The sequence below is a fragment of the Festucalex cinctus genome, chromosome 19 (genome assembly GCF_051991245.1).
Source record: "Festucalex cinctus isolate MCC-2025b chromosome 19, RoL_Fcin_1.0, whole genome shotgun sequence".
Classification (NCBI taxonomy): domain Eukaryota; kingdom Metazoa; phylum Chordata; class Actinopteri; order Syngnathiformes; family Syngnathidae; genus Festucalex; species Festucalex cinctus.
Genome location: NC_135429.1, coordinates 3863858 through 3890218, shown reverse-complemented (window position 1 = coordinate 3890218; position 26361 = coordinate 3863858). Strand labels below are relative to the sequence as shown.

Genomic DNA, 26361 nt, shown 5'->3' with positions numbered 1-26361 from the left:
ACTCCTCTCTACAAGAGAACTGTCAAAAGACACTTCATCATGTAGTTTACTGCCACTTAGGATGCCCCAATCAACGCAGAAAAAGGGTTGAGTAAAATAACTTGGTTATAATAATAGTAAGAATAACTTGGTTAAACAGACATTGTTGCGGTGGACCGCTGCCAGTTTCTGCTGTTTAATGTGTTTTACACTTATAGACACGTGTGTGTGTATATGGGCACACTATTCTCTCACTACTGTACTGTACTGTATCACTTAATGGCACAGATGTACTTGTCTAAATAATAACTGGGCTGCAACATTGCTAATTCACATTAACAAGCACTATCTTAGCTGTCCACATGAATAGTTACTAACACACGAGAAAGTTATACAACACACCAAACATGAGCTCATTATTCAAAGTATGATGCACGTAACGAAATTACATCACTGAACATTAATTGCAGCCGTGTACGGCCGTAGATGTTACATATTAGTGGCATCCATTGAGAGGATAATGTCCCAAATGACGGCAGACATGACGTGAAAAGAGAGACAAAACGAGCAAATAAGCACACTATACTTTAGTGCACTTCTCTACTAATGCCAAACATACGGAAGAGGACACGTTCGTGTAGTTAAACGGTGTTTGAGACACTTAATTTGTTACGGAGCGGACTTTAACGAGGTGCACAACGAGCTGTCAATCAAATCGACGTCGAAGCTTAAGGCACACAATGGCAAACCAGTGCGACAAATAAACACAATATAAAGTAACTAAACGCTATTTAGTGTCATTGTGGCATCTCACTGCATAATAACCGCTATGCAACAAGTAATGGACGTGACCCAGAATGCAATGTGTGCGTCACGAGAGGTAAATATAATGACGTTACTCTACTCTTAACATGGAACTAGACAATATAATAATGACAACTGTTAATATTTGGAACCTTTCTAACAAACATTATTTACTTAATTAAGTGAAAATGTGTGTGATTCCCTCCCCGAGTAGTTCAAGTAGCGAATTAGCTACTGGGTGTTAGCCTACATGCTAAGCTGAACACACCACTGTTAGCTAGCGGGGATTCAATGCAAGGCAATGCAGCTCCATTCATATAGTGCATTTAATACACAACATAATTCAATGTGTTTAGCTTATCATGGTGAAACGATCGGCGGAGTCTCTTCTCTTTTAACTTACCTTCGAAGCATGTGTCTGTCGCGTTGTGTACGTGGGTGCGTGTGTGACCGGCTACTGTGATACAGGCATACACTACTGATTGGTTCTGGCTCTTGCACGGCTAACCAATCAAATGCTGTTATGGGCGTTACATTGCTGGAGTTGGACTCCATAACAGACAGAGACGCTCTGGGCTGCATTCGAAGTGAAAAGACGGAGTTTTAAATGGATCGCTCATATCGGCCGTCAGATTAATAAAACAGACCGATACCGATATGTACCAATATGTCAAATATCGGCCCCGATTATCGGCCCGACCGATTATCGGTCGATCTCTAATTAAAAGTTTTTTTTTCTCCCCCCCCCAGTATATAACACCGTATATACCGGTAGTTTTTCATTTATTATATATGTTTTTTTTTATTATTAAGTTATTATTGTTTTTTTTTTTTTATTATGAATGCTTTTTCATTTATAATTTTTTTTTTTTTTCAATTACAGTCATTTTTTTCCATTAAAACTATGTTTTTTTATTTTTTTATTTACTTATTACAGTATACAGCACAGTATATATATTTTTTTCATTTATTATTAGTTTTTTTGTTTTGGTATGATTTTTATTTTAGTTTATTTTATTTATTTATTTTTTTATCTCCGGTATGCAATGTCATGGAGCGACGGGACAGACACCGTTGGAACCCGCAGATGCCCGTATATGTCCTCGGTTGGACGTAAAGTTGGAGAGATACGGCCGCACAAAGCCCCCAAAAAATTAAACAAACCAAAAAGCACATTTATTACAAAAAAATAAAAAAAAATTATGTAAAAAAAATCCGCGAAACAGCAAGGTCGTGAAAGATGACCCCGCAATAAACAAGGGAACACTGTAATGCCAAAGACTGGCCTGGACTAGATGTGGTTCTTTGCTACCAGGTAATGGACGCCTCATATTAAAAAAAGAACTCCTACTCAGAGGTGACAAATCCTGGTCCAGAAAGTAAAAAAAAACCTTCCACCGTTTGGCTTTAGCCACAAATTCTTCTACTCAACCGCTCAGCACCTGTCAGTGGCAGAGTTGTGACTTTCTGGACCTGGATTTGCCACCTCTGCTCATCCTACGCAGTCAGATTATTGAACCCAAGCTGACTGGCATTTACCTGTGGAAGGCACGTAAGTGAAGCGCTGGTACTGACTCCGTTTCCGCTTGCCGTTGCACACGTAAAAGTTGACCTGCGCTGGCGTAGAGAGACGCAGGTTGCGGTAAGGCGGGATTTCCACCAGGAGCATATTCTGAAAGAAAAAGATCACGCACACGGAAAGTTAGACGTCAGTTTCGCGGATTGACATCAATTCGGTGTGAAATGAAAAAGTCTCAAGGACCCACGGCTGGAATTGGACGACAAGTCTGCCATTTTGGTTTGAAGCAGCCTTTTCAGGTGAATTCCCTCAATAAAGTACTCTAGAAAAGTTCGAAAGAAATAACTCCTGATACCAGTTTTACAGATCAGTGAAGCCAACTGAGGCTGGCCTGTGATTTTATCAAAACAATAAACGTGATTAAAAAGCCATGAAATGCTTGGCCATCTGTGGCGATTGCGACACAGTGGACGCATTCATGACAAATGTTCTCATTTTCCGACACCACGCAGCTTTTCATGCACACGTGCCGTAACCACACCTTGAAATTTTGTGACCTTCAACGTGAGCGTGAAAGCGGGGAGGAAGGATTGATGCTGACAAATTGGGCTTTGTGCACAATTATGACTCATCCAGATGTGATGGATGTCATTTTAATAGCAAGAGTAAGAAGTAAATCACAACAAATGCAGCGTACGGGCGACGGAGGCGGTGAGGTATTGTGCGCCGCGGGCCAAGTGTTCCAGCACTTTCTATAATGTGCATGCGTGTGCACAGAAAGCCGGGAGCAGGTGCAGCGCTTCACACAAAAACACCCTCCCCCCCCCCCCCGGCTCTCCCACACTCCCAGCGCGACGGACCGGCGTCTCCGATAAGCAGGAAGTTCACCAGGAAAAAGGTGGAAAATAGGAGACCAACAAAGTCTGGCACCATGGTGGGAACTATGGAAGTTTTTATGTTTTTACGGCGCCGACGTATAAAATATGAGCTCATCTGGTCACTTGTGTGCACACAATTAGGTACAGTTGCACTAATCTAATGAGATCCAATTGGAGAAAGATAAGATAATATAATAACTCTGTCAGGTTGATTCATTGAGCATTATCTGTGAGGTTACAACTAGGTGGCTGGGTTTGGGTTAGTTAGGTCAGGTTGGACCCAAACAGCACATATGGATCAGGAGCAAGAGACGGCAGAGTAAAATTAACAATTTTCTAAATGGAGTCCAATGCTGGTGAGCGTGACATCTTAAACCACTCAGCTGATAGATCACACTAAGATCAATGTGAACCTAATGAAGTGGCCGATGAACTGTATGAGGTTAGAACTGCCACCAAACTCGGTTGGAACCAAGCGGCACAAAAGGGTCTGGAGCAGGAGGCGGGCAAAATTAAATGACTGATTTTCTAAATGGAGTCTGTACTGATGGATGTGATGTTTTGGGGGCTTGGATATCGCTTATTGGGTACATGTGTACCTAATCAAGTGGCTTATGACCTGTCTGAGGTCAAGACTGACCCCAGGCCGGGTTGGACTGGCTCCGCAATAAAATCACTCATCTACTAAATGGAGTCGTCTCTGTAAGACGCGTTTTTGACGATTGTAACCAAACTGTCCACACTGGTTCAACTTACATGCTTGGAGGCATCTCTGTCCACTTTGGCCTCGGTCTCCCATATGTGATGCCCATCTGCAAAGGAGAAGAGAAAGGAAATACATATGAGAAAAAGAGGTGGAAGGAGTGCTGCAATCATAATCTGTTACATCACTGATGGAGAAAGCAGCAGGCGACGTCACACCGTCTGACCATTGTGAGCTCACGTCCCCTCGGAGAGAGTGAGAAATTTGATGCCAAAAAAAAAAAAGCCCTGAGTCATTCCAAGGAGATGAGCGACATCTCGTGCGGGGCCTTGACGAGTCGACGCGCGTGGAATCCCGACGGCAGCTGGCGAGCTCATTAGCCCGCCGCGTCTGGAAAGTCGCCTCTGACATGGTCTGGCTACAATCTGCTCTGCGTCACATTTGAGGAGCTTTCGAATATTTTGGTGATTTAGGGTCAGAATATTAGAAACAGATCACATCTTTGTATTGTATATACAGTGCTAGTTTGACCTACAATTTCTCAACTTGTGCGTCGGTCCAAAATTGAGGTTACAAGCGATATTCAGGTACTGTAATGCCCTTGCATTTGTGCAATGGTATTTTGTGGATTCGGGGTCAGAATATTACAAAGGGCTCCCGGTGTTTGATATATAGACATACGGGGGAGTCAGAGGTGCCGGGGTCTGCCACTGACAGCTTCTACAATGCCCTTGTGTATGTCGGAAAAGCCGAGCACGTTGCCGGTAAGTTTCCAACCGCAGAGCGGACTTCCAGCTGCCCATGACCTCACTCGCCAAGCATCTCCTTCCTTGGACGAGGACCTCCCCCCCCAAGACGCCAAACAATTTCAATGTCGGAATGCCTTATCATCTCATCTTGTGTTCTTCAGACACTTTGTTCCGTCTGCCCTTCCAGTTTCTCAGAGGACTGATCACAATGGATCAATCTGCTGTCAATCACAAACACATCGAGTGGTGTGCTGTTGGTTTTCGGCGGCGGCAACTTGGGTCTCCCCCGCCGCCTCAGTTCGGTTTCCCTTTCCCCCACGTACATTCAACCTGGTCCAGGCTGCCTCGGAACCCAGCCGTCGGGAACACTACTCTCCCCGCGCGTTCAAAGGTGCGCACTGTGTTGTTACGCGCCGCTAAATTTCCACTGTGTGGAAACAGAAGAGCTGTTGTGAGCGGAAATAACCGGTGTTGTTGAACGGCTCGTGAAACGGGTTAACTGCTGGATCCCTAATCCCAAATAAACCCTAGTCTCCCAGCTGGGGAAGTCCTGGATCCTAATCTCTCCAACTTTAACCCTCACCTAGTTGTTTAAAACAACCAATAGCTTCAAACAGTGTCAACAATAATGGACACACATAACAGGAACCGGAATATAGATGATTCCAAAGCCGCAATGGACAAAATGCCAACAAAAACCAGGCCTGGTTGCTGGACTGATCCCCATTTGTACCCTTGAGCGAAGCACTCACCGACCAGCAGTACCCCACTAGGATGTAGCCTCTAAAACCTCTGCTTGTGCTGGTGTAGGCCACTAATTATGGCAAGTGTTGTTGTGTGTTTGAAGGTTCCAAGAACTTATAAAACGAGAGGCCCTCCGCAGAGTGCAGTCCTATGCCAAGAGTTAACAATCCTAGTTTGGAGCGGCACTAAACGAGGCACCCACCTCCTGCATATGTCTGAATTTTGACCCACGTTCTACCCTTGCACCGATTTGTGGAAATTGAGTGTTTATTTAATCGTGAAAACTTTGATGAAACCCTCCTTGGAGGTGGTAATGAAAGATGGCGCCATTGGAAGGGAGGTTGTGTATATATTTGTCTCCATTACAGTCGGATTGATGATGAGCAGGTACCAAATGTGACAGGAGGAAAGTATGCAAACTTCTTTGTGTATTTCATTTGGACCTCACCCCCGTTGCGGTTTTAAAACCCAAAGACATCAAAGAGCCTTCAAGTCAATGTGTACTTCCTTTGTCCTGGATTCAAAGTTCAATCTTGTTGCTTTCTGACGGCACAACTGTTTCTCATCATTTCCGTTGCTGAGGACATGGTCCGGTACGTCATGGTTCACGTCTGCGGCAGTAGTAAGAATTAAAGGACGTATTTGATAACCGCAGACTGGATTTGATAACCGCAGAATGTTCCGGAGCAAGAGGGCAACATCTGCTGGGTCTGTGCTGATCCAGACCCCCACCCACAAGCCCCCCCCCTCCCCTTTCCTTCAGAGCACAATATGGTTCTTAGCTCTCCGGCCCACCGTGCTGGACGGCATCCAATATTATCCCAAGTTCAACACTTCTTCCCTCCTCCCAAATAAACCCAGTGCACTTCTGACATGAGCCCGAAAGCTCAGATGCACAATAGTGTACAGTAAAGTTAAGTGTCACTGTAGCTTCATAAAGGGACTGAAACGGGCCCTTGTGCTGACTAATTGGGTCAGGGTGGAGGCACTTTTGGTGCCTAACGTCAAGTAGCAGCAGAAGGGTGGTAAGGTACAGTAAACACAAACACATGAGCTCAAAGGGAACCCTTGTCTCTGCTTCTTCCTTCTTGACGCCGCGCAAAAACTGCACAAGATCTCTCAGGAGACGGTGGATGCGTAACCCTTAACCTTGGCCCAAACCTAACCCAAACCCCTAATCCCCAAACACTAACCTTACCCCAACTATAACCCTAAACCATAAAACCCTAATCCCCTGCTAATCTTCCCTCTACCCTAATTTAACACTAAGGGTACATTATCCTCCCTTGGACCCTGCCTGTGGTGCTACCTCTTGAGCCTGAAGCGTTTCCAAGCCAACACAACACGGTTCAGCAAAACATGGATTCCAAGCGGCGGTTCAGTGAACGCACCAGAACTGAAAGACGTCGCCAAAAAGCGGAACGACCCACCGCGCTCGACACAAAACGCTAACGCCCGCTAACAGAGCCGCGGCTTTCACTCGCGGCCCGATGCTTTTCGGTCATCTTTGACGGGCCATCTGGATTGGTGTGATGATGTGGTGGCCAAGAATAATAGAGAGCCAGGAGGACTTTTTTGAGCCTCCAAAGAAATACAGAAGAAGTTTTATTTACAGATGGTATCATAATCCCATAATCTGCTCTTTGTCTCCTGTTGTTCACCTTTACTCCATTGAATTGCTTGTTTAGCGCCCTAATAAATCCTCGGACGCCTCCAGGAGAACCCGACACCGCCCAACAAATCCTGATGTGGATGAAAAGCAGCAATTTCCCAAATGGGGTCGCTTATCAGGTTTCGGCATCGGAAAGGGGAAAAGAGACAGGAGGCTGTTTCATAGATTACAGGCCGATGTCTGAGACCCGTCGAGAAAATCTGGGCCACTTGATGCTATCTGCGTTATTTGTGTTGTGGATGAGCAGCAGGTGGAAGTATAACTGGATTATTAACAGTGACGCATTAACAGTCTTAGTTAGCTTTAGCTTGAGTATTGAGAATCACCATTTGCAGAGAGGTATTGAATTAACAATGGACTTTTTTGTTATTCACTTTCAGTAGTCCATATTTAGAGTTACAGTTTAGAATAATTAAATCGTTTTATGTTTCCAAACAAGACATGCCGTGAAAGTAATAATTAAAAAAATAAAATAAAATAAACTGTTGTTTTTATAATAGCAGAATTTGATTTTTTAAAATTTTGTAGAGCTATACATGTATTTGCATAAGACATCATGTTAGGGATTTTGGTTTGTTTATCATAATAATAATAGTAATAATAAAAAGAGGAAAAATGTTTAAAATGGCTGTGGCCTTATTGTTTTTGAGATGAAACAAAAAATACAAAATATATTTTTTACTAATAGAAAGTGAAAATGAATGTTATTAGCATCCAATAAATAAACAAAATAGCTATATAAAAAGTATATGCAATTAAATTATTCTAAAACATATTGACTTCAAAAATTGTTTAAAATATGGTGCTGTTCATGGTTGCTTATTTTTGATCAAACAATTTAGATAATATGAAAAAATAGATTTAATCAAATAGTTTTACAAAAATAAAAACAAAAACAAATAATACATATAAGTTGCTTATTGATTTTTGTGGCCATAAAAGAAAAATATAATAAATAATTATTTACATTTCTAAAAATATAAATCCTATAATTATGTAGAATGAAAAAAAATATGTATTATTTTAGTTGGAGGGGAAAAAAAGAAGAAGTTCTGTGCACTGGACGGCACGTTCTTTTTTGTTCAAAAAATATAACTATACAATGAAACAATAAATAGCATGCATTAATAAAAAAGGACAATTTTATCTAATGCAAACCAAATCTGTTTTAACATTTTCAAACTTTGTTGTATAGATCAGCAGCAAGTTGCGTTGAATGTTATCAGCTTGTGTACTTAATGAAGTAGCCGCTTTTCAACTCTGCTGGAAACATCCACGAGGTCCTTTAAAGGGGAAAGCAGGGCTTTCCTCTTGTGTGAGTCATCGGCATGCACACACACACACATTTGGAGCGTTGTTTGTCATCTGAGTGGAAACACAGTGGAGATTGTTGGCCTCTCAAGCAGAAAACTAAACAATTGATGGTTTTTGTGTGTTGGCAGCCCGTCTAGGCGGGCGAGCGGCCGCGGCGGGGGCACCCCATCCTGCCTACGTGTGTGTTTAGTGCGAGGGAAACTCTGACACGCACGCGTGCACGTGCTTTGTGGGAACGTCCAGCAAGGAAAATCCTCCTTGGAAGTGCAGAAGAATGATGATATAATAAGAAAGCGGCTTTGTCACGTTGTGAGGACACGACTTGGACGGCCGCGTGGAAGGATGGAAAGGTGGAGGCGCGTAAGGCAGGAGGAGGGTGTTTTCCATGGCAGGATTGCCCGGGAATGCGTCGCGGGCGCCAAACTCGGGGAAACCCTCGTCAAGGACAGCGCGTGTCCGAGCCAAAGCCAGCCGCGTCTGCCCAGGGTCCAAAACACAGGCAGCTTCATCTTACGAAGATGATAAGATTCAGTTTTGATTGATTTTGTAGGGTTTTAAGATTTTGTTTACAAAGTAGGGTTTTAAGCCAAAGTTAGGGTTTTAAATCATGGTTTCAACTCAGATTTAGGCTTTCAAATTACAAGTTCCAATTTTAGCGATTCTGGCAAGCCTGGCTTCGAGTTTCAAATGAGGGTTTCTAGCCTGAGTCAAGGTATTAATAAATCAGGGTTTCATGGAAGGGTTAGGGTTGCAATTCAATGTTTGAGAAACCAAGTAGGGTTGAAACTTGCAAGCCCAGGTAAATGGTTAAAGTCAGGTTAGGATTTCATCCTTACGGATAGGGTTCCAAATTAGGAAATTTAAAAAAAAAAAAAAGTTGAGAGTTTCAAAGGTTTTCCATGGCTAGCATTTCAAGTCAGAGTCAGGATTTCAAATTCGGGTTTCAAGCCTCGGTTAGGGTTTCAAATGAAATGACCTGTTGGTGTGTATTTACATTTGTTGCCTTTGTTAATTTGTCTTTGTCACTGAAATGCATCCTGTTAGCGCATTTTTGACACTAAGAAGCCATGAGCCACAAGTGCGGGGATGACCGTTACCTTCCTTTTTTCCTTCCTTCCTTCCTTCCCTCCCTCCCTCCCTCCCTCTTCGCCTCTTCGTCTCCGTGCCCCCGGTGGAACAATGAAAAGGCTTCCCTTGTTTTCGGAAGCACACGTGCGCTCGCAAACGTCACGTTTTTACCCCGCCGAGGCCAATCAAGAAAATTGCTGTTTGTAAACCAACCGCCTCCTCCACCTCCTCTTTTCCCTCCAAACCCAAATAGCTCCCAGTCAAAAACGCGCGCACGCACGCATGCATGTGCACGCGCACACACCCTGCTGAAGAAGGCAATGGAAAGTTGTGCAAATGTAAATGTGCTGGGTTAAAAATACAGCACATTAATGTGCACCACATGTGGCACTCTGGCAAGGATGGAAGGGATTCTGATGGGAGGGGGCTGAGGAATAGTCCTGGGGTTTCTCCAGGGGAGACACACACACACACACTTGCTCTCACACACGCACATGCTCACCTTGAGCCTTCTCCACAAACACCACCTTGGAGTCGGCCTGGAAGTTGTGCCCATCCAGTTTCATGGTTTGGCCTCCGGTGGCAGCGCTGGACTCCAAGTTCTGCTTGTCTACCAGGGGCAGTTCTTGGGCTGACCTCTGGGCTGGATTGTGAGAGAGCAGGAGGTTAATGTGAGATAGTTTGAGGTTAATATGAGAGGCAGTCAAGAGCCTGAGTTCAAGATAAAGTCACAGACTCATAATTGATAATTCAACTGAGGGTTTTTCCTCTCATACACTACTGAAACTCTCACACATAATATTACAGTCATGTGTATGAGACCATTTCAGCAGTGTTTCAGTTGTTCTTGTGTGAAAGTGTTTCGGTTGAGCGTGAGAGCATTTCAGTTGTGTGTGAGAGAATTTCAGTAGTTTGCGTGAGTGTTTAGCAGCCTGATCAGCTCTCGTGCGCACTACTGATTGAATGCGAGGCAGACGCGCACCCGTTCCCCGCCGGGCCCCGAGCATCCAGACGAGGGCTCGGCAGCAGACGTCAGCTTGCGTTTGTGTGTTCTGTCAAATGATGGATGTTTGCTCCTAAATATTTACTCCAAGAATATTTTCCCTCAGCGTGACTTCAACTCCTCTTTTTTTTTTTTTTTTTTACCTTCACACTCCCCTGCCCGCGTGCTCTCTCCTTTTTTTCTTTTTTCTCTCATACCAAAACTTGCTGACTGAAATTCTTGTCGGAAAGATGCAATTTCCTTCTGTTTGAGTAGTATCAAGCCAGGGTTAGGGTTTGAAATCAGTGGTTAGGATTTCAGGTGTCAAATTAGGGCTTCAAACCTGTGTTAGGGTTGGATAGTAGGGTTTTAAGCAAAGGTTAGTCTTGAACATGAATATCTCAATACAGGGTCAGGGTTTCAAAGTAAGGTTTAGATCCTAGGTTAGCTTATCCAACAAGGTTCTCAAGCACGTGTTTGATTTTCCAGACTGGGTTAGAGGTTCAAATCAGAAGTAGGGTTTCTAGTAAGGGTTTGAAGCAAGGCTTCATATTCAAACAAAGGCTGGAGTTATGCAGTAGGGTTTCAAGCAAGTCAGTTGGGGGTTAAGGTTTCAAATTAGGGTGGGATTTTGGGTTAGGGTTCTAAAGACGGAGTGATTAAAGGTTTGAAGTTAGCGTTAGGGTTTTAAGACTGGGTTTCTAATTATTTTAAATAAATTATCTTAAGGCACCATTATGGCATAAAAGAAAACAGTGTAAACAAAAAAATATTGGGAAAAACTGTAATAATAAATATCTCGTCTCAAGTTTACTCCCACATAGACTTAATCAGAGTGAACTCAACCTGAGTTCAAATCAAAGTTTGAATGGCAACAGGTTAATTTCTCCTTCTGCCATCTAGCGGGCGAGTACGGCGGCTGAGCGGCACTCACAGCACTCGATGGGGTTGGAGGCGGCCTGCAGGGAGACGGTCCTGCCGCCGGCCTGTCCGATGTGGACTCTGAAGACCATCCGCACGCGCGTGTTCTTGCGTCCGATGTCCGTCTCGCCCTTGCGCAGCTCGATGTCCGAATTGCGCAGCTTCAGGATGCCCGCGCAGTCGATCCTGCCGCCACAAGAATCACATGCCACAAATGCTCCTTACTGCATGAAAAATCATTTTGTATTCTAAAGATGCAGTCACATATTTGGGGCTTTCGGGTTTTCAACACCATGTTCAGGTTGTAAGGCAGGGTTTCGAGCCTGGCATGTTGCTTCAAATAGATCACAAATGTCTTGTGAATTGCGACGTGACGCTGGAGTCGAAGGTGAAATCCGTCATCCGATTGCGTTCAGGGCACACAGAGTGCTGACGCTGCCAGCGCCGTCCAGACGCAAGCTGAGCGTTTGTAACGTGAGCCGCGAGAGAGGCCATAAAATGACAACACCACATGTCTGCTATGCGTGTGCGTAAGCGTGCGTGTGGAGCAACACGCGTAAATTCAACGCATGAACGTTGCAGGCTGCCTTGTGCAACGTTTTGCTCCTTTGAGGCTTTTATGGCAGAAAAGACTGAAAGATATATATGTAAATATACATTATTATAGACAGGCTCAAGTGGGGTCATAGAAGAGTATAGAACAGTACGTTAAATCATTGTTGAGTAGTATAGTAGGTATGTTAGGTATGATTTTGTATGTCACATTATAGCTATAGCATTAAAACAGCATTGTAAATAGAGTGGTATGGCACAGTAGTATGGTACTCTCGATAGTAGGGATGTAACGATAACGGCAATATCATGATATTAATACTGCCACAATATATCGTTGTTGTCTTGTCACGATAGTAGAAGCAGCACATATGTTAAAAAGTCCGGTTGATTTCCATTTGTGCAGTTGTCGCACCCTCTGGTGGCTAGTTTTTTAGTGCACTTTCATTCTCACAAGGCATGTTTTGGCCCTTCTGTATTTAAAATCCACGCTAATGTTCAGATAAAGAGCGTAATAAATATGCTTGTGAACTGAGTCAATATGTGGAGGAACTCAACGTGTGCTTGCATTAGCAAGTAAGTGCCTCAATATTGTTGTTTATATGCACCGTTATGTACAAAACGTGACCTTCATATCGTGATATTGTATTGTGATGTTTGGATATCAATACATCCCTATTAGATAGTGTGGAATATTGTATACAATAGTAAAATATCGTATATAGTGAGTGTATTTAGTATTGCATAGTATTGTGACTAGAGTGGTATAGCACAAGTATAGCATAGTATTGTATAGTGTGCAGTATGGTATATTATACTGCATGATATCATATAGTTTAGTATTTTATATTGTGGTATGCAATTATAGTGTGGGTATAGCTCTACTGTAGTCTTGCAACTAGACTTGTCTGGCACAATAGTATGGTAAATTATAGCCAAATATTAGCTAGCATTGTATATCGTATGAAATGAAACTGCGGGTATGGCATGGCATGATATATGATGTCATACTATATAATAGAGTAGTGGAGTGGAGTATGGATTATTAGGACTGTATAGCATGCCAGAGCATTTCGCACGAGTGTCGCGGTACTGACATGGCTCGCATGTTGTTGTCGGGCAGGAGCGGGATCTCCAGCACTTTGGTGTTGTTGTTGCAGACGGCCTCGTGGCTGGGCGTGGACACGGTCTTGCCGGTGATGCGGTGCACCTGGTAGAAGGCGTGCGGCCGCAGCAGACGCTCGTCCGCCGTGCCGATGAACAGCTGCAGCGTCAGCGGCTCCTTGGACACGTAGCCGTGCAGCTACGCAAGAAAAAAAAATAAAAAGAAAGAAAGAGAGAGAGAGAGAGATCAATATCTCCAATGACCTGTGAGCTCATTGTACTCAGACAAGACTGTTGCTAGGATGACGGGGTGCTACTAATTGAGGGGGTGTCCACTCCGGGGGTGGGGGTGGGGGTTACCCGAATGTTGATGCTACTCTGATCTTTATCGCTGAAAATCACCACAGGAGGATGAAGACGTATGCGCTGGTGTTGTTGCTACCACACGTCCAAAGCACTTCCAGACCTACGCGGGTCAGACTTGACAGGCCACCCCCCCACCAACACCCCCTACTCCCCCTCGCCTGGACCACCTAAGACACACACGCTTACAGGCACGGAGCCCAAAACAACAACGTCGCTAGCCATGAAATTAAGCGAAGATATTCAATTGCATTTTTCATGTTTTTTGGGGGAAAATCGGCATCAGTCCACTTGATTCCCTTCAGGAACAAAAAAAAAAAAAAAAAAAAAAAAAAAAAAAAAAAAAAGTACACTGTAAAATTTGTATGAAAATGTATTTATTCACATCAGGCTTATAACTGTGAGCCACTGTATTTAACACAGGTTTCAATCTGTTTCATGTTTGCACAGCATTGAAATAAAATCTTAAGGCTAATGTTCCATTAATATAACATTCTTCCATGCTTAAAGTGCCCTAAGTAAGACGTTGTGTTGAAAATTTCCATCGAAAATTGACGTTTAAATATCGATTCGGCCACATATCGATACGAGAATTGCGCGTTGTAATATTGCTGAATCAATTTTTTTAATGCCCCTAGCTATAACAATATCAAATCAAAAATTCAGGTTTTGTCACTTTTGTTTACTTATTTTTTTCCTCTTTTTTTTCCCCCCCTTTTAGTCAGTTTGCGGTCCAGCTACAATTTGTTTTTTAAAATTTTATTCAAGCTACCTACTACATTATTACAATTGAAATTAAAATTGTATTCTCTTGTTTTTGTTTTCACTTGAAAAATATTTAGCAACAAAAGTACATAGATTTTTAAACATATAATTGTATTTTTTCCATTCTTTTTTTTTTAAAGTCATATCTCAGTACTTTTGACAACAGAAATGTGCAATTATTATGTTTTTTAAAAATGAGAAAGATAACAATTAAATACATATTTTTTTTCAATATACAATCATGTGATTAGTGGAAGCCTGCCATTCAAGTCCAATTTCAGGCCAATACGAAGGAATCACCAAAGGGCGTTATGCGGCGCATCATCCCATCAAGCCCGGAAGCGGCTTTGAAAAACATTTCTTTTAAAAATTGGGGGGAAAAAATGCATGCTGGTCAGCAGAGTGTAATTACAAGCCAGCTGCCACGCGGAAAGGCTGGAATCGACTTTTCACTTAGCAACATGTGATTAGCAGGAGGATCCCGCTCAAATCCCTGTGTGTGTGTGCGTGTGTGTTTGTGTAAGGAAACGGGCCGCTGCCTAGCAATGCTGTTTATATAAGCGCGGTGTCAAGTGAAGTCTCGGGCCCGTGAAGCACATCTCTACATTCAGTTATGTTGCATTTGTACATTATTTGTATTAATATGATAACCATTACAAAGAGCAGCAACACTATCCATACCAATGAATATTTTTGTTTTTATATTTCAAGATACTGCAAAAATGTAATAAATGTACCAGTGCATTTTTTATTTATTTGCATTTATTAACAACTTTTATTTTAATTTAAATAAATAGATATATTTTAATCATCTTAATTCTAAGTTGGGGGATATATTTTTAATTAAAAAAAATGAAGAGAAATATAATTTAATTTGTCAATGTTTGAAATACAAATGGAAATAATAAAAATTTATTTAAATAAAAACAAATATATAAGTAAATAAAAAACATACTTCAATTACATTTATGTTCATTACTGCCACCTTCAGGACTGGAGTGGAACATCAAACATTCAGCTACCTCTGCCTCGGTTTCTTTTATGTACAATATATGTATACACAGAAAAAAAATTACATTTCCAACTATGCGAGAATTAAAACTCGAGCCTTGGTGGAGGTTGACATTCTGGTGAATGATTTCCTGTTGCCATGAGCCCAAAACGCCAAGTACACACACACACATACACGCGCGTACAATCGTACGATCCAGCTGACAACACTCGGCCGAGGCAATTAAAGGTCGGTTAGAAGTTTGGGGCCCCTCCCGACAGGCCCGTATTATCGCCCACCAGAGGAATGCCAAGAACTCCGGCAGCTCAAGGCACCGACGAGGAGGGAGGCCGGCCGGACAAGGAGGGAGAGGGGGAGGCAATCATTCCGAGCAGATCAAAACAATCCAAGCGGTTCACGCTTTTCACGTCACATGTTTGTTGATATCTGAATGGAATCAAGTGGACGGAGGCCAATATTCCCAAAGGAAATTCATTTTAATGACTCCAACATGAGAATTGATGAAATCTTCCAATTACAGTGTTGAGTTTTTATAATTTTTTTAAGCTGGTTTGTTAAACATTCCAAATTGTCTTTGATGTTTATGAAACATCTACATTCAATTTTGTTAACACTTGAAATTGTCTTGGAATTATACAAAAATATTGTGGTTTCGTGAACGTTAATTATGATAGTTCAATTCCAAGACACTACATTATCGTTGGTGTTTATGAAAACTTCATGTTAGGTTCAAAATGATCTTTGGTGTTTATAAAAATGTGAATATTAGAATTGTTCAACACTCTAAATTGTCTTGGGTTTACATTACAAAAATATTGTGAAATTTTTTTTGAAGGCCGAACAGTTTTCCATGTCAGCTAAGACTACACAAATCGAAATCAGAGACCTATTAATCGAAGATTTTGTTAACCTAACTGCGTTTTTAATGTATTTTCTACTACGGAAAAAATACCAACGTAATTGCAAACAATGCTTTTTTGTTGTTTTCCGAAAATTTTAAAATAAGATTGATGCTATTGGACTAACGAGTAACAGAAAAATGTGATATTTGTTGAAGGCCGATCTTTCTACATTTACAAAAATGACACATTAGATTTGTCAAAGACTTGTTGAAGACTCCAAATTGTCTTTGATGCTTCCGAAAACCGAAGGTAGCTTGGATGGATCTGCTTGAATATGTCCCGTTTCCTTTCCACTGTGCAGAATTGTGTTAAATTTTCATGTGTGGCGAGCGCCGTTGTCGGGTTTTGCTGGTGTAAGGGTGGGCGGGGTACGCGGTTGCGGCCGCCCGGCGGGCAAGCGGCGGCCGATGGCATCAGAAAAGAACAAAAAAACAGCCGACGCTGCCCGCTTAGGATTCTGGAAAAGGGAACCACAGCAGAATGTTCCAGAATAAACTAACGCAGATAGGGGGGGGGACGGGGGTTCAGAAGTGGCTTGTCTACTGTGTAATGAGAAGGGGGGGCGCCTTGTTTGAGGCTCCCTCCGACACGGCCCGAGCCGCCGGCCAGAAACGTGTGTGGTTTCGCCGCGATGATGTCAGCCATCGCACACGGGAACTTTCCTAAACAAAGACACGTCTGTGTGGCGGCGGAAAAGGAGGGGAACAGGGAGGAGGGCGGCGTTTAGGTTTTTTTTTCTCCCTTTTTTTTTTAAAGCAAGAACACACACATACCCTTTTTCACTGCCTCCTGTGTCCTTAAATCGTTAGCACCTACGCTATTCCAAAAACTGAAAGATTATCATTGAAACGGCAACTATGAATTTGCAATGTTTGAATTTAGCAGTATGACTGTTATTGTGGTTAAATGAGGCGAACAAAATGTTTTTAGAAAGATGTACAAGTTCAATGAAGGGTTCAAAAACTACGTCATCTCTGATGTTTATGAAAACGTACGTCAGATTTGATGTTTACGAAAACATTAACAGAAGGCTTTCTTCGTTTACAAAACCCTGAAGATCAAGTTAGTCGATGATCCAAATTTTCTTTGTTTCCGAAAACTTGCATTAGATTTGTAGACCTTTCTTTCTTGTCTCTGATGTTTACGAAATATCCTCCCGACTACCAACAATTCAAATGTGTCCTCTCTAGTGGACCTTTTTAAACATGAATATCTCCCACGCAGTGCATATTATTGAATTAACTTTTGTGCTTTATAGAGGACATTCAGAGATTTCCAATGATACCAAATGTGTAGGGGCGGGGCTTAGCCACCTTTGATTGCATCATAAAAGAAAATGGCATCCTCGGTGCAAGCACTTTTTAGGGAAGAGGAAAAGTAAGTGTTTAACTCTTTTTATTGAACAAATTCAGGCTTTAAATGTTGTTAGCATGTTTTCTATAAGACTCTTAAGAACACATTAAAGTATTGTTTCAATTTTTTTAACTGTATTTGAGCCTAGCATTTAAGTTTTAAAAAATGTCCTCTGTAGTGGACACATCATAGCTTAAAAATAGACACTTTTTTTTCAAAAATGTATTTTGCAGTATTCCAGTTACTTCACAAAGATTGGGGAATATCAAAATAAACATGATTGGACAATATTTTTTTTTCCTGGTAGTGAGGATATTACAAAATATCAACATTAGCGCACTTCTGCTTCACAATTCTGAGGTTGTGAGCTCCAATCTCAGTTTAGCCTTCCTCCTTTATTACTTGGCTCAAGTAAGTCAAACGTCAAGTCATACAATCCTTGCTAAGTCACAAAAGACTTTCACACATTAGCCAGCTTGCACTGAGTTATCTGAGGATCGCTGCAATGCATTATGGGACTGTACACCAGCTCGCCTCTTTGGCTGCGTTTACGGCCAGTCTGAGGTCAGCAGTTTGAGGCAGCAAAACATACCTACTCACTCATTTCTTAATGTGACTAAGCTGTTGCTGGTCTCAGAGCTTAGTCTACATCTCGCAGAGTGCGTGTATGTGTGTGTGTGTGTGTGCGCGCGCAGTAGCCATGTGGGACGCAATGGAAAAACCAGTGAGTCACCCTCGTCTGGACAGGAAGCCGCTGGCCGACCTAATAGCGTATCCCATTCAGAAATGTGACATCTTTAAATAGCTTGCCACTGGATTTTGACACACCGGCGACGAAGCGGGCGGGGGAACAGAGCGGAGGTGAGAAGGGGCGAGGTTGGCCAGTTTGCTGGACGAGCTATGTGTGTGGGACGCGTTGCCGCAGCAACCGGGTTACATTTTTCTGTCAGAGTAACGGATTTTGACGAATGATTAAAGAAATAAATAATACAAAAAAAAAAAAAAGTGTAAAACATGATTCTGGTTTCAAACCTGGACGATGGGGTGTCCTCCACCCAAGGCCTTCACTGCCCCCCTGCTGCCTTCGGTTTCGTAGTGGGCCCGATGGTGGGACTTGGGCTGCACTTCGATCTGTAGGCTGTAAGGTCCCGAGCTGGACGGCAATTGCCAGTCGAGGGCCGGCAGGGAGGGGCTGAAAAAGACGAGAAATTCGTCGTTACCTTCAAAGGATTCAACAAGCCAGGGCTGTGCAATTATTCAAATTTCTATTACAATTATTTCACTCCATAATTACAAAATCAGCATAATTGTAAAAAAAATATATATATATAATAATACTAATTTTTGAGTTGTTTAAATTTAGACATTTGCACTTAGAATAACTAATGAATTTTGTTTCATCCATAAGGAACTTGCATAATTATAATTATTCAAAAAACATTTTTTGTCTTAATATTTTTTTGTCTTATTATATTTTAAACAATTTTTTTTGTTTTGTACCAAAAAAATTAATGATCCTCCTACTACACAGGGCACATACTGCACTCCAACTTCAAGTTTTTGCCAGCATAAATAAATCAATAAATATTGTGATAAATATATATTATCATAAATTCTGTTTGGTCCAAAAGGAACTTACATAATTATCGTGTGTCTATTTAAAAAAAAACAAAAAAAACATTGGTCTTAATACTTTTAAATGTGTAAACATTTTCTTGTTTTGTACCAAAAAAATAAACAATCATCCAACTGCACAAAGCACAAGCTGCTCTCCAACTTCAAGTTTGCCAACATAAATGAATAAATGAATAAATAAATACATTTTATTAGAAATTATGTTTGGTCCAAAAGCGACTTACATAATTATAGTGCTTCTATTTTTTTTTAATTGGTCTTAATATTTTTATACACTTAAACATTTTCTTGTTTTGTACAAAACATAAATAATAATTTTAATAATCTGGATTTTAATTATTGCCAAAATAATCGTGATTATTATTTCTACCCCATAATCAAGCAGCCCTACAACAAGCTGACGTTTGAGGTGTTTTTGTACCTGACAAACTGCTTGGGCTTTGACCAGGAGTACTGCTGAGGCACGTCGAGGAAACCTCCGCAGTATGCCTCCTTTTTCAGACGCATGCGGTTGGACGGGTGTTCGTCTCGACAGAGCTCTCCGGGCGTCAGCTCCACACCGCCGGGCTCCATCTTGAGACTGACGGTGGGGCTGTGATCCAGGCTGGTCTTCCGGGCTTTCATAGGGATGCCTTCCCCGAGGTCAGCCATGCCGTCCGTGCTGAGTGCGTTAATGGCCGCCAAGATGGCCGAATTGGTGTACTGGTTGGTGTTGGGAAGCCAGGACTCCTCGGTGACGCTCAGGCGGGGTGAGGTTTGGGGCGATGGCCCCGGGGAGTGGTTGGGCGTGTGCTGGTGGTGCTTGTGCGCTGCCCCGCCACCGTTGAAGCTGTACTTCCTCTTGGCACCGCAAGGGGAGCTGGGCCTGGAGCCACCCCGGCCGACAAAGGGGTCATCTGTCATGCTGGTACGGGGCGAAGTGGACGGGGAGTGACGCGGGGAGCCGCTGGGCAGGGCCAGGGTGGAACCCTTGGGGGACACAGAGGGCGACTGCCAGGGGGAGTTTTGCGGCGATTGGTCGTAGTTGTACGAGAAGCCCGACTCGTAGGATGAAGCCTCCGATTGGCAACTGCGGGACGAGATGCTGCTGGCCGGACTAAGGCAACTGGGGTCCCGGTAACCGTCGGCACTGGGGAGAGTCAACGTAACGACCGAGTTGACCCGCTTGGCCACGGGAAGGCTGTCCTGACCCGCCTCGGCCTCGGGGAACTGACCGTAGGCAGTGATCTCGATGCGGGGGCTCTCCAGAGCGGGCGCGCCATTCGGACGGACAGAGTAGTAGCCGGCGATGCTCAGGTCGTCCTGGCCGTCGAATACGTGGGCCTCCGAGACTGAGATGGCGGGACTGGACTGGAGGCTCAGGTACTGCGGGGTAAGGCAAGGGTTGCCCAGCGGGAGGGAGAGGCTGACATTGGGCGTGTAGCCATAAGCGTCTGGAAGACAAACATGGAAGACTCTCATAATTTTCGATTCAGAATCAATTTTGGATTTAAAACGCTTTTCGATTCACAATGATTTGATTGACAATGATTTCTGCTTCAATCTAGAGATACGCAAAAAATCGTCACTCTACTCCAGTCTGCACCGCAAGGCAGAATGACAAATTGATACATTAAACTTTAATGTATCAATGTCAAAAGACACTTTAATGAGTCTTTTTTGTTTTTGTTGTTACGTTTTGAATTGTAAGGAAAGTGTTATTTTCTACAAAAACAGCGGGTGGACCACAACTGCTGACCTCCATGAGCAGACTGAGTTTGTCAGATAGCAAACAGTCTCTCAAAAAGAGTCCAATGTTGCTGGTATCAAGCTCCAGTTGGGGTTAACTGTAAACTAAACACACAAAACGAAAAGAATTACACGCAGTTCACACTTAAGCGAACACACTTTTAGCTTGTTTCCCGGAAGTAGCTAGCTCACGGCTAATGCCCAATGGAAAGCGCCGTTGACTCGCGGAGGCTAATTAGCGCGCTACTCGCGGCACTTTTAGCACTCCAAAGAACGGCTATTCATACAAAACGCTGCAGGAACGTATATAGAGAAGCATTTTAACATTACTTACAGGCGTTTTCTCTTCCTACGCCGTATAAAAACAACTTGTATTGACATGACCGCAACTTTTTTTTTTTTCTCCTTCTTCTCTTTATTGTGGCGGAGTGTATCTGAACGAGTGGAATCACACTGCCCCTAAGTGGCCAATTCGTGAACAACTTGAACAACGCTTCCATGAAAAGGCACACACAAACAATGGCAATCCAAATACAGTATAAAATAAATAAAATGGATTTGGGGACATTTTCTAGCGATTCTGAATCTTAGTAAGTGAGAATAAGATTCTTATGAGAGTCGTTTTGTTTTGTGTGTTTTTTTTCTTTTGTTTGTTTGTTTGCACACCTATATTTCATTCGGGTCATGAGGTGAACTGGAACCTGTCCCAGCTGACTTTGGACAAGGGAGACACGCTGCAAACCATCAGGACTACATTTGTACTGGTAAGGGGCGTAACCAGTTATTTGGTGAAAGACTTGAGGAATGACAAATTGTCTCATCACAAGCAAAACAAACAAGTTTAGCCCAATCATCATGTTTTTGTTTACATTTGCTTAGATTGTGTTCCCACCGCAGCATATCCAGTCACACCGGGCTTTTTGGCTACGTCCTGATCCAATAACAATGACACAGAACATTTCAAATGGTTTGAGACTGAGTCGTATAAATGGAGACCAGGTGGGTAGGTGGGACACATACTGTATAAAATCACTAAAAATAAACTCCATCTGGCCCATTACAACCAAACTCATGTTGTTTTTTCTTTTCTGTCATTTCACACTGCAAGGCGTGTGCCGTTTAATCACACCATTACAAAGTGTAACAGTGTAGAAACAGTGCATGTTTTTGTCGGTGGTGCTGCTGGGGGATGTCGACGTGGTGCCGTCGCGTGCCAAAAAAGCCTGGGAAGCAGACGTCACATAAGCGAGCTCAAGAGGCTCCCGTCTGCTGTAAATTTACATGACATCAGCGGCACCCGAGCAGGCTGAAACCATAATGAGGCTTTTTTTCTCCCCCTCTCTCTCTCTCTCATCTGCGGCTCGACGGCTAAATTTAGGACGCCCCAACGTCCCGCCAGGTAGCAACAAGATGCTCACCCAGATCCTCTCAAGTGGGTTCAGAGACTTGCTTCGAAATACACGTTGGACGATAATTGCTAAAAAACAAGAACTATGCAGTATTCAATTGTAGCGGTATAGCATTAAAATGTTTGCGAAGTTTCAGTTTTCCTCATTTGGTGCCACAAACCATACCTGGGAGTTCACTTTAGAGTGCCTCGTTGTTGGTTGCGAGTGCAGGTACTTCTTTGCGTGTCTCAAACATGAACTTGTACTTAGGCATGAGAATAATGTTACATTAAGTAGTGTCCATTTTTCAAGATCGTAGTGAGTGCTATTTGATCGACCGTTGACCGTTGAGTAGGGCGTGGTTTCAGTCCATCAGTGGACACGCCCACAATGTTCAAGAGTGGCTTCATTTTTCATGTTTATTTTTATTTTTTTTAAGTTTAGAAGACATTTATTTTGGGTTTGGAACACACTTGTATGAATATTAGATGTAGAAAATTACATGAGAAGACAAAAACACATTTTCAAGAGGACCCAAAACGGGCTCCAAAATATATTATTTTTTTTAATTGGCCAACAGCAAATCTTCTTGATTTTAATTAATTAATCCAAGTTGTGGTCTTTACAACAAACGTGCTTAATTTTTGAATAATTTATTTTGAGTTTGTAATTTTGAACTATTTTTAATGTATTTCTTTTCCTTGTTTTTTTTTTTTTTACACTTTCTTTTCCTAACAAAAAATAAAAATAAAAAGCAAAAAATGTTAACCGCAGTAAATATTTAAAAAGAAAACACTTCTAAACAACTAAATGCAAATTTATAAATTATAACACTGAAGCCACTGCAACATGCACTTTCAACATCTAATTCAGTGATTCTTTCATGTACCACTAGAGGGCACTTGTGCACATGACTGCTCAAATGGCACCGAAACAAAACAAAATAAATAAACAGAAAAAGCACGTCTTTATCTGCAACTTCAGTATTATATTTTGATGTCTCATAATAAAAAACTGTTAGTACCCTCTGTGGAGCAAACGAATAACCTGTTAAATATATATTTTTAAATGGACATTTTACTAGGCCCAGAATTAGTTCCAAAAACAATTTTCAGTATTTGTCTTATATTTCCTTGGTTAGTGATTCTTTCGAAAGGATTTTTTTTTCTTGCATATGTTGATTTCATATACATTACATATTTTCAAAATGACATAAAAAGTAATCGGGTAGCATTTCTTATTTTACATGAAAGTGAATCATCGTCACATGTTGAGTGTCAAACGTGTCAGAGGAAGTTAAAAGAAACAAGAAACGTTATGAAAAGTGTCAAATTAGTCATAAAAGTGAAAACTCACCTTCCTCGGCTGATTTCATCATCTCCTTTTTGAAGCCCAAACAAAGTACAAAGTGACGTCAAACTTGGGATGCAAACTGGCTCGGTTCGTGATCCATAAAAGCACAGAAGTTACAGTATAGTTCCCTTCTAAAAACTGGTAAAACGTGTGGAGTCCAAACGGGTTCGGTTGTAGTGGATGGAAGTGGTGGTGGGTGTGGGGGCGGGGGGGGGAATCCTGGTTCGTTGGGTCGCCCGTGACCGTGACGCACCGCTCGGGCTGCATTCGGCAACTGGCGCTCCTTATAAACCGGGGGATCACCTCAGAGGATCGCCTCCCCGGGAGGGTTCGGCCCCGCCCTCCTCCGGGCCGGAGAGCCTGTGACGTAGGTGTGCGTGTGCGTGTGCGCGCACGACGCCATCCGGTGGAGATCCTGGTGGCGCGCGCGCGCTCGCGCGGACGAGCGAGGCTGGCAGGGAATCCTGGAGGGCGGCTCGGCCGGGAGTCGCAAAAGTGCCTGCGTGGAGTCCCAAAACACGATTAGAAAGAGGCGAGCTGAAATGAGCTTCAAAATGTGATCAACAGCAAGTGAACTTCGGCTAAAAGTGAGCATGCGCAGTCACGTTCGCAAAATGGTGACCAAAATATTAGGAACAGCCCTCAGTATGATGCAGGCCCATTCCAAATTCAATGACAAAAAATAAGAAAAAAAAAATACAATAAAAATTAAAACCCAAAAACACAGGTGTACCTAACGAGGTGGCCAGTGTGTGTGTATGAAAATAAAAGTGGAGAGTTGAGGTTTTTTTAGCAGAGAGTGGTATTTTTAAATTAATAAAGGTAGGCTATATGTATCTCAATGATCATTTGAAATGGGGGTTTCTTATATTTTTATGAACAAGAAAACTAAAAATTTCATTTGCTAAAAAATCCTTAATGAATAAAATAACCATACAATATCTAACACATTCATCAAGTATAAAATATACAATAACTAAATAGAAAACACAAACGCCATTTAAAATGTAAGCATAAATGATGCAATATAATATACATATACAATATATAATACATTTATAAATGAAAATATACCATAAATACACTAATTGAAAGTCAAAATATTTTTCATTGTTATTTTTAATTACATAAAATTTTAATTCAGGAGAATCTATTACATTTTAGTGAAGAATTATGTAACTGAATAAATATATAAAATATGAAATAAATAAAATATACTAGGCTGGGCGAGGACCGGTCTTATTTTTAGGTATCGGATACTCATAAAGGCTGACAATACCAGCCACCGATACATATGGCAAAGAAAATCTGACATGCAAAACAAAATCAATTGATAGAATATGTAATTAAAAATAAAATACAAATATAAAATGCATTAAAAAAATTCAGATGTAATAAATAAATGCAACTTGAATTATTTTTAAGGGTGTGACATAATGTTAACTCACAAACCATAGAAAAAAAAATAAAAAATTAAAAAAGCATAGAAGCTGCCCATGATGCGAGTGCGGAGGGACCTCGAACAGTTTTGGACATTCTGCAAAAGGCAAATAATTGCTTCTTGCGTTTCCTGCCGTCGGGAGGCCGTTTAAGCCTGCGGGCCGCCAAACGCATCATTATGGACGCCGCCATTATAAAAATATCAAAGTCTTTTATATACCGTACGCACCCCGTCATTTGACACGCCCAGCGCACACGGGATCCTCCGGCAGTTCCACCCCGGTGGACGCTCGCTGCGGTCGGCCGCTGGATCCACTGCCGCCGGTCGGGACCAGCTGCAAAGTGGTTCGGGTTCTCTCGCTCGGGTGACGACATCCACTCACACAATTCAATGACACTGGAAAAACAAAAACAGCTTGCATTTTTTGGGGCCTAAATTTCAGTTGGACAAGTGTAGATGCACTTCATTCCATGTTTTCTTTACTTTTCAGGTTTAACCGAAACAAAACAAAATTTGCTGTTTCAGTGACATAATGTCAGTCAAATTTGTAAAAATGCGATCAAAGTTTAAATTTCAATTGAAATATACAAAACTTTGGTCAAAAACAAAAGCAGCGACTATAGGAAATTTGACTCACTTTTTTTTTTAGACAGCGCCCCACCTGGACTGGAGTTGAACTGCGTTGTTTTGCAAGTCAGGATCTCAGCCAGTTTGAAAATATTTTGGATTACTGTGCCTTGGAGGAGGGTCTGCTCTCCATGCTGAGTGACATTGCCGTATTTTTCCTGATGTCGACACGCTACTGAAGCTCATTTGGCTAACAGCAAAACGCATAATAAGCTCCCAAAACGATTATCCTCGCCATTATTTAGCAATTTAGCGCATCTCCTCTTACATAAGATGTCGTCGGTCGTTCAAAGGATGTTTGTCATTTCTTTGACCTCATGGAAAAGTTTCATTTGAGGGGAATTGGTGGTGGTGGTGGTGATGGGGGGGGGGGTTGTTTGCCTGGTGGGGGTCCGCATATGCAAGTGAAACATGTGCAGTAGTAAACACTGGTGTGCTCTTCATAAATAGCCTTGGCACTCTTTGATGAAGGAGGGCGGTGAAGGGGGGGGGGGGGGGGGCGTTTTGTCGGCATGGCAACTGCCACCACAGACCACAAGGGTCCCGAGAGAGACCAGAACGGAACACTGCAGGTCACTTCCTGCTCCATTTTGAACATGGGTACTTGAGACTTTTTCGTGCAACCTATCCTACTGCAATAGACAAATCTGCAATTATTTTATTTTTTTGGATCACTAAAGCTGGTGTTGAGGCTATTTTTTTTAAGCTTCTAGGCCTGGAATTTGCCAAAAAAAAAAAAAAAAAGGCTACTTCAAGCCACAGCAACCGACATACAGTTCAATTTCAATGTCTATCAAATTTGAAG

The 26361-nt window shown here is 42.2% G+C and overlaps 1 protein-coding gene across 1 annotated transcript in view; it reads right to left on the bottom strand.

The window, feature by feature from the left end:
• Positions 1 to 25325, bottom strand: part of nfatc1 (nuclear factor of activated T cells 1) — a 31973-nt gene extending 6648 nt beyond the window's left edge. Inside the window, exons 1-9 of the mRNA XM_077506802.1 lie at positions 25158 to 25325; positions 23492 to 23987; positions 19441 to 20452; positions 18417 to 18576; positions 12983 to 13188; positions 11347 to 11519; positions 9933 to 10073; positions 3937 to 3992; positions 2323 to 2455 (exon numbers count right to left, since the gene is read on the bottom strand). Of these exons, the coding sequence (XP_077362928.1) occupies positions 2323 to 2455; positions 3937 to 3992; positions 9933 to 10073; positions 11347 to 11519; positions 12983 to 13188; positions 18417 to 18576; positions 19441 to 20452; positions 23492 to 23513 (1903 nt within the window). The 5' untranslated portion in view covers positions 23514 to 23987; positions 25158 to 25325. The remainder of the gene's footprint in view (positions 1 to 2322; positions 2456 to 3936; positions 3993 to 9932; positions 10074 to 11346; positions 11520 to 12982; positions 13189 to 18416; positions 18577 to 19440; positions 20453 to 23491; positions 23988 to 25157) is intronic.
• Between the last annotated feature and the right edge of the window lie 1036 nt (positions 25326 to 26361).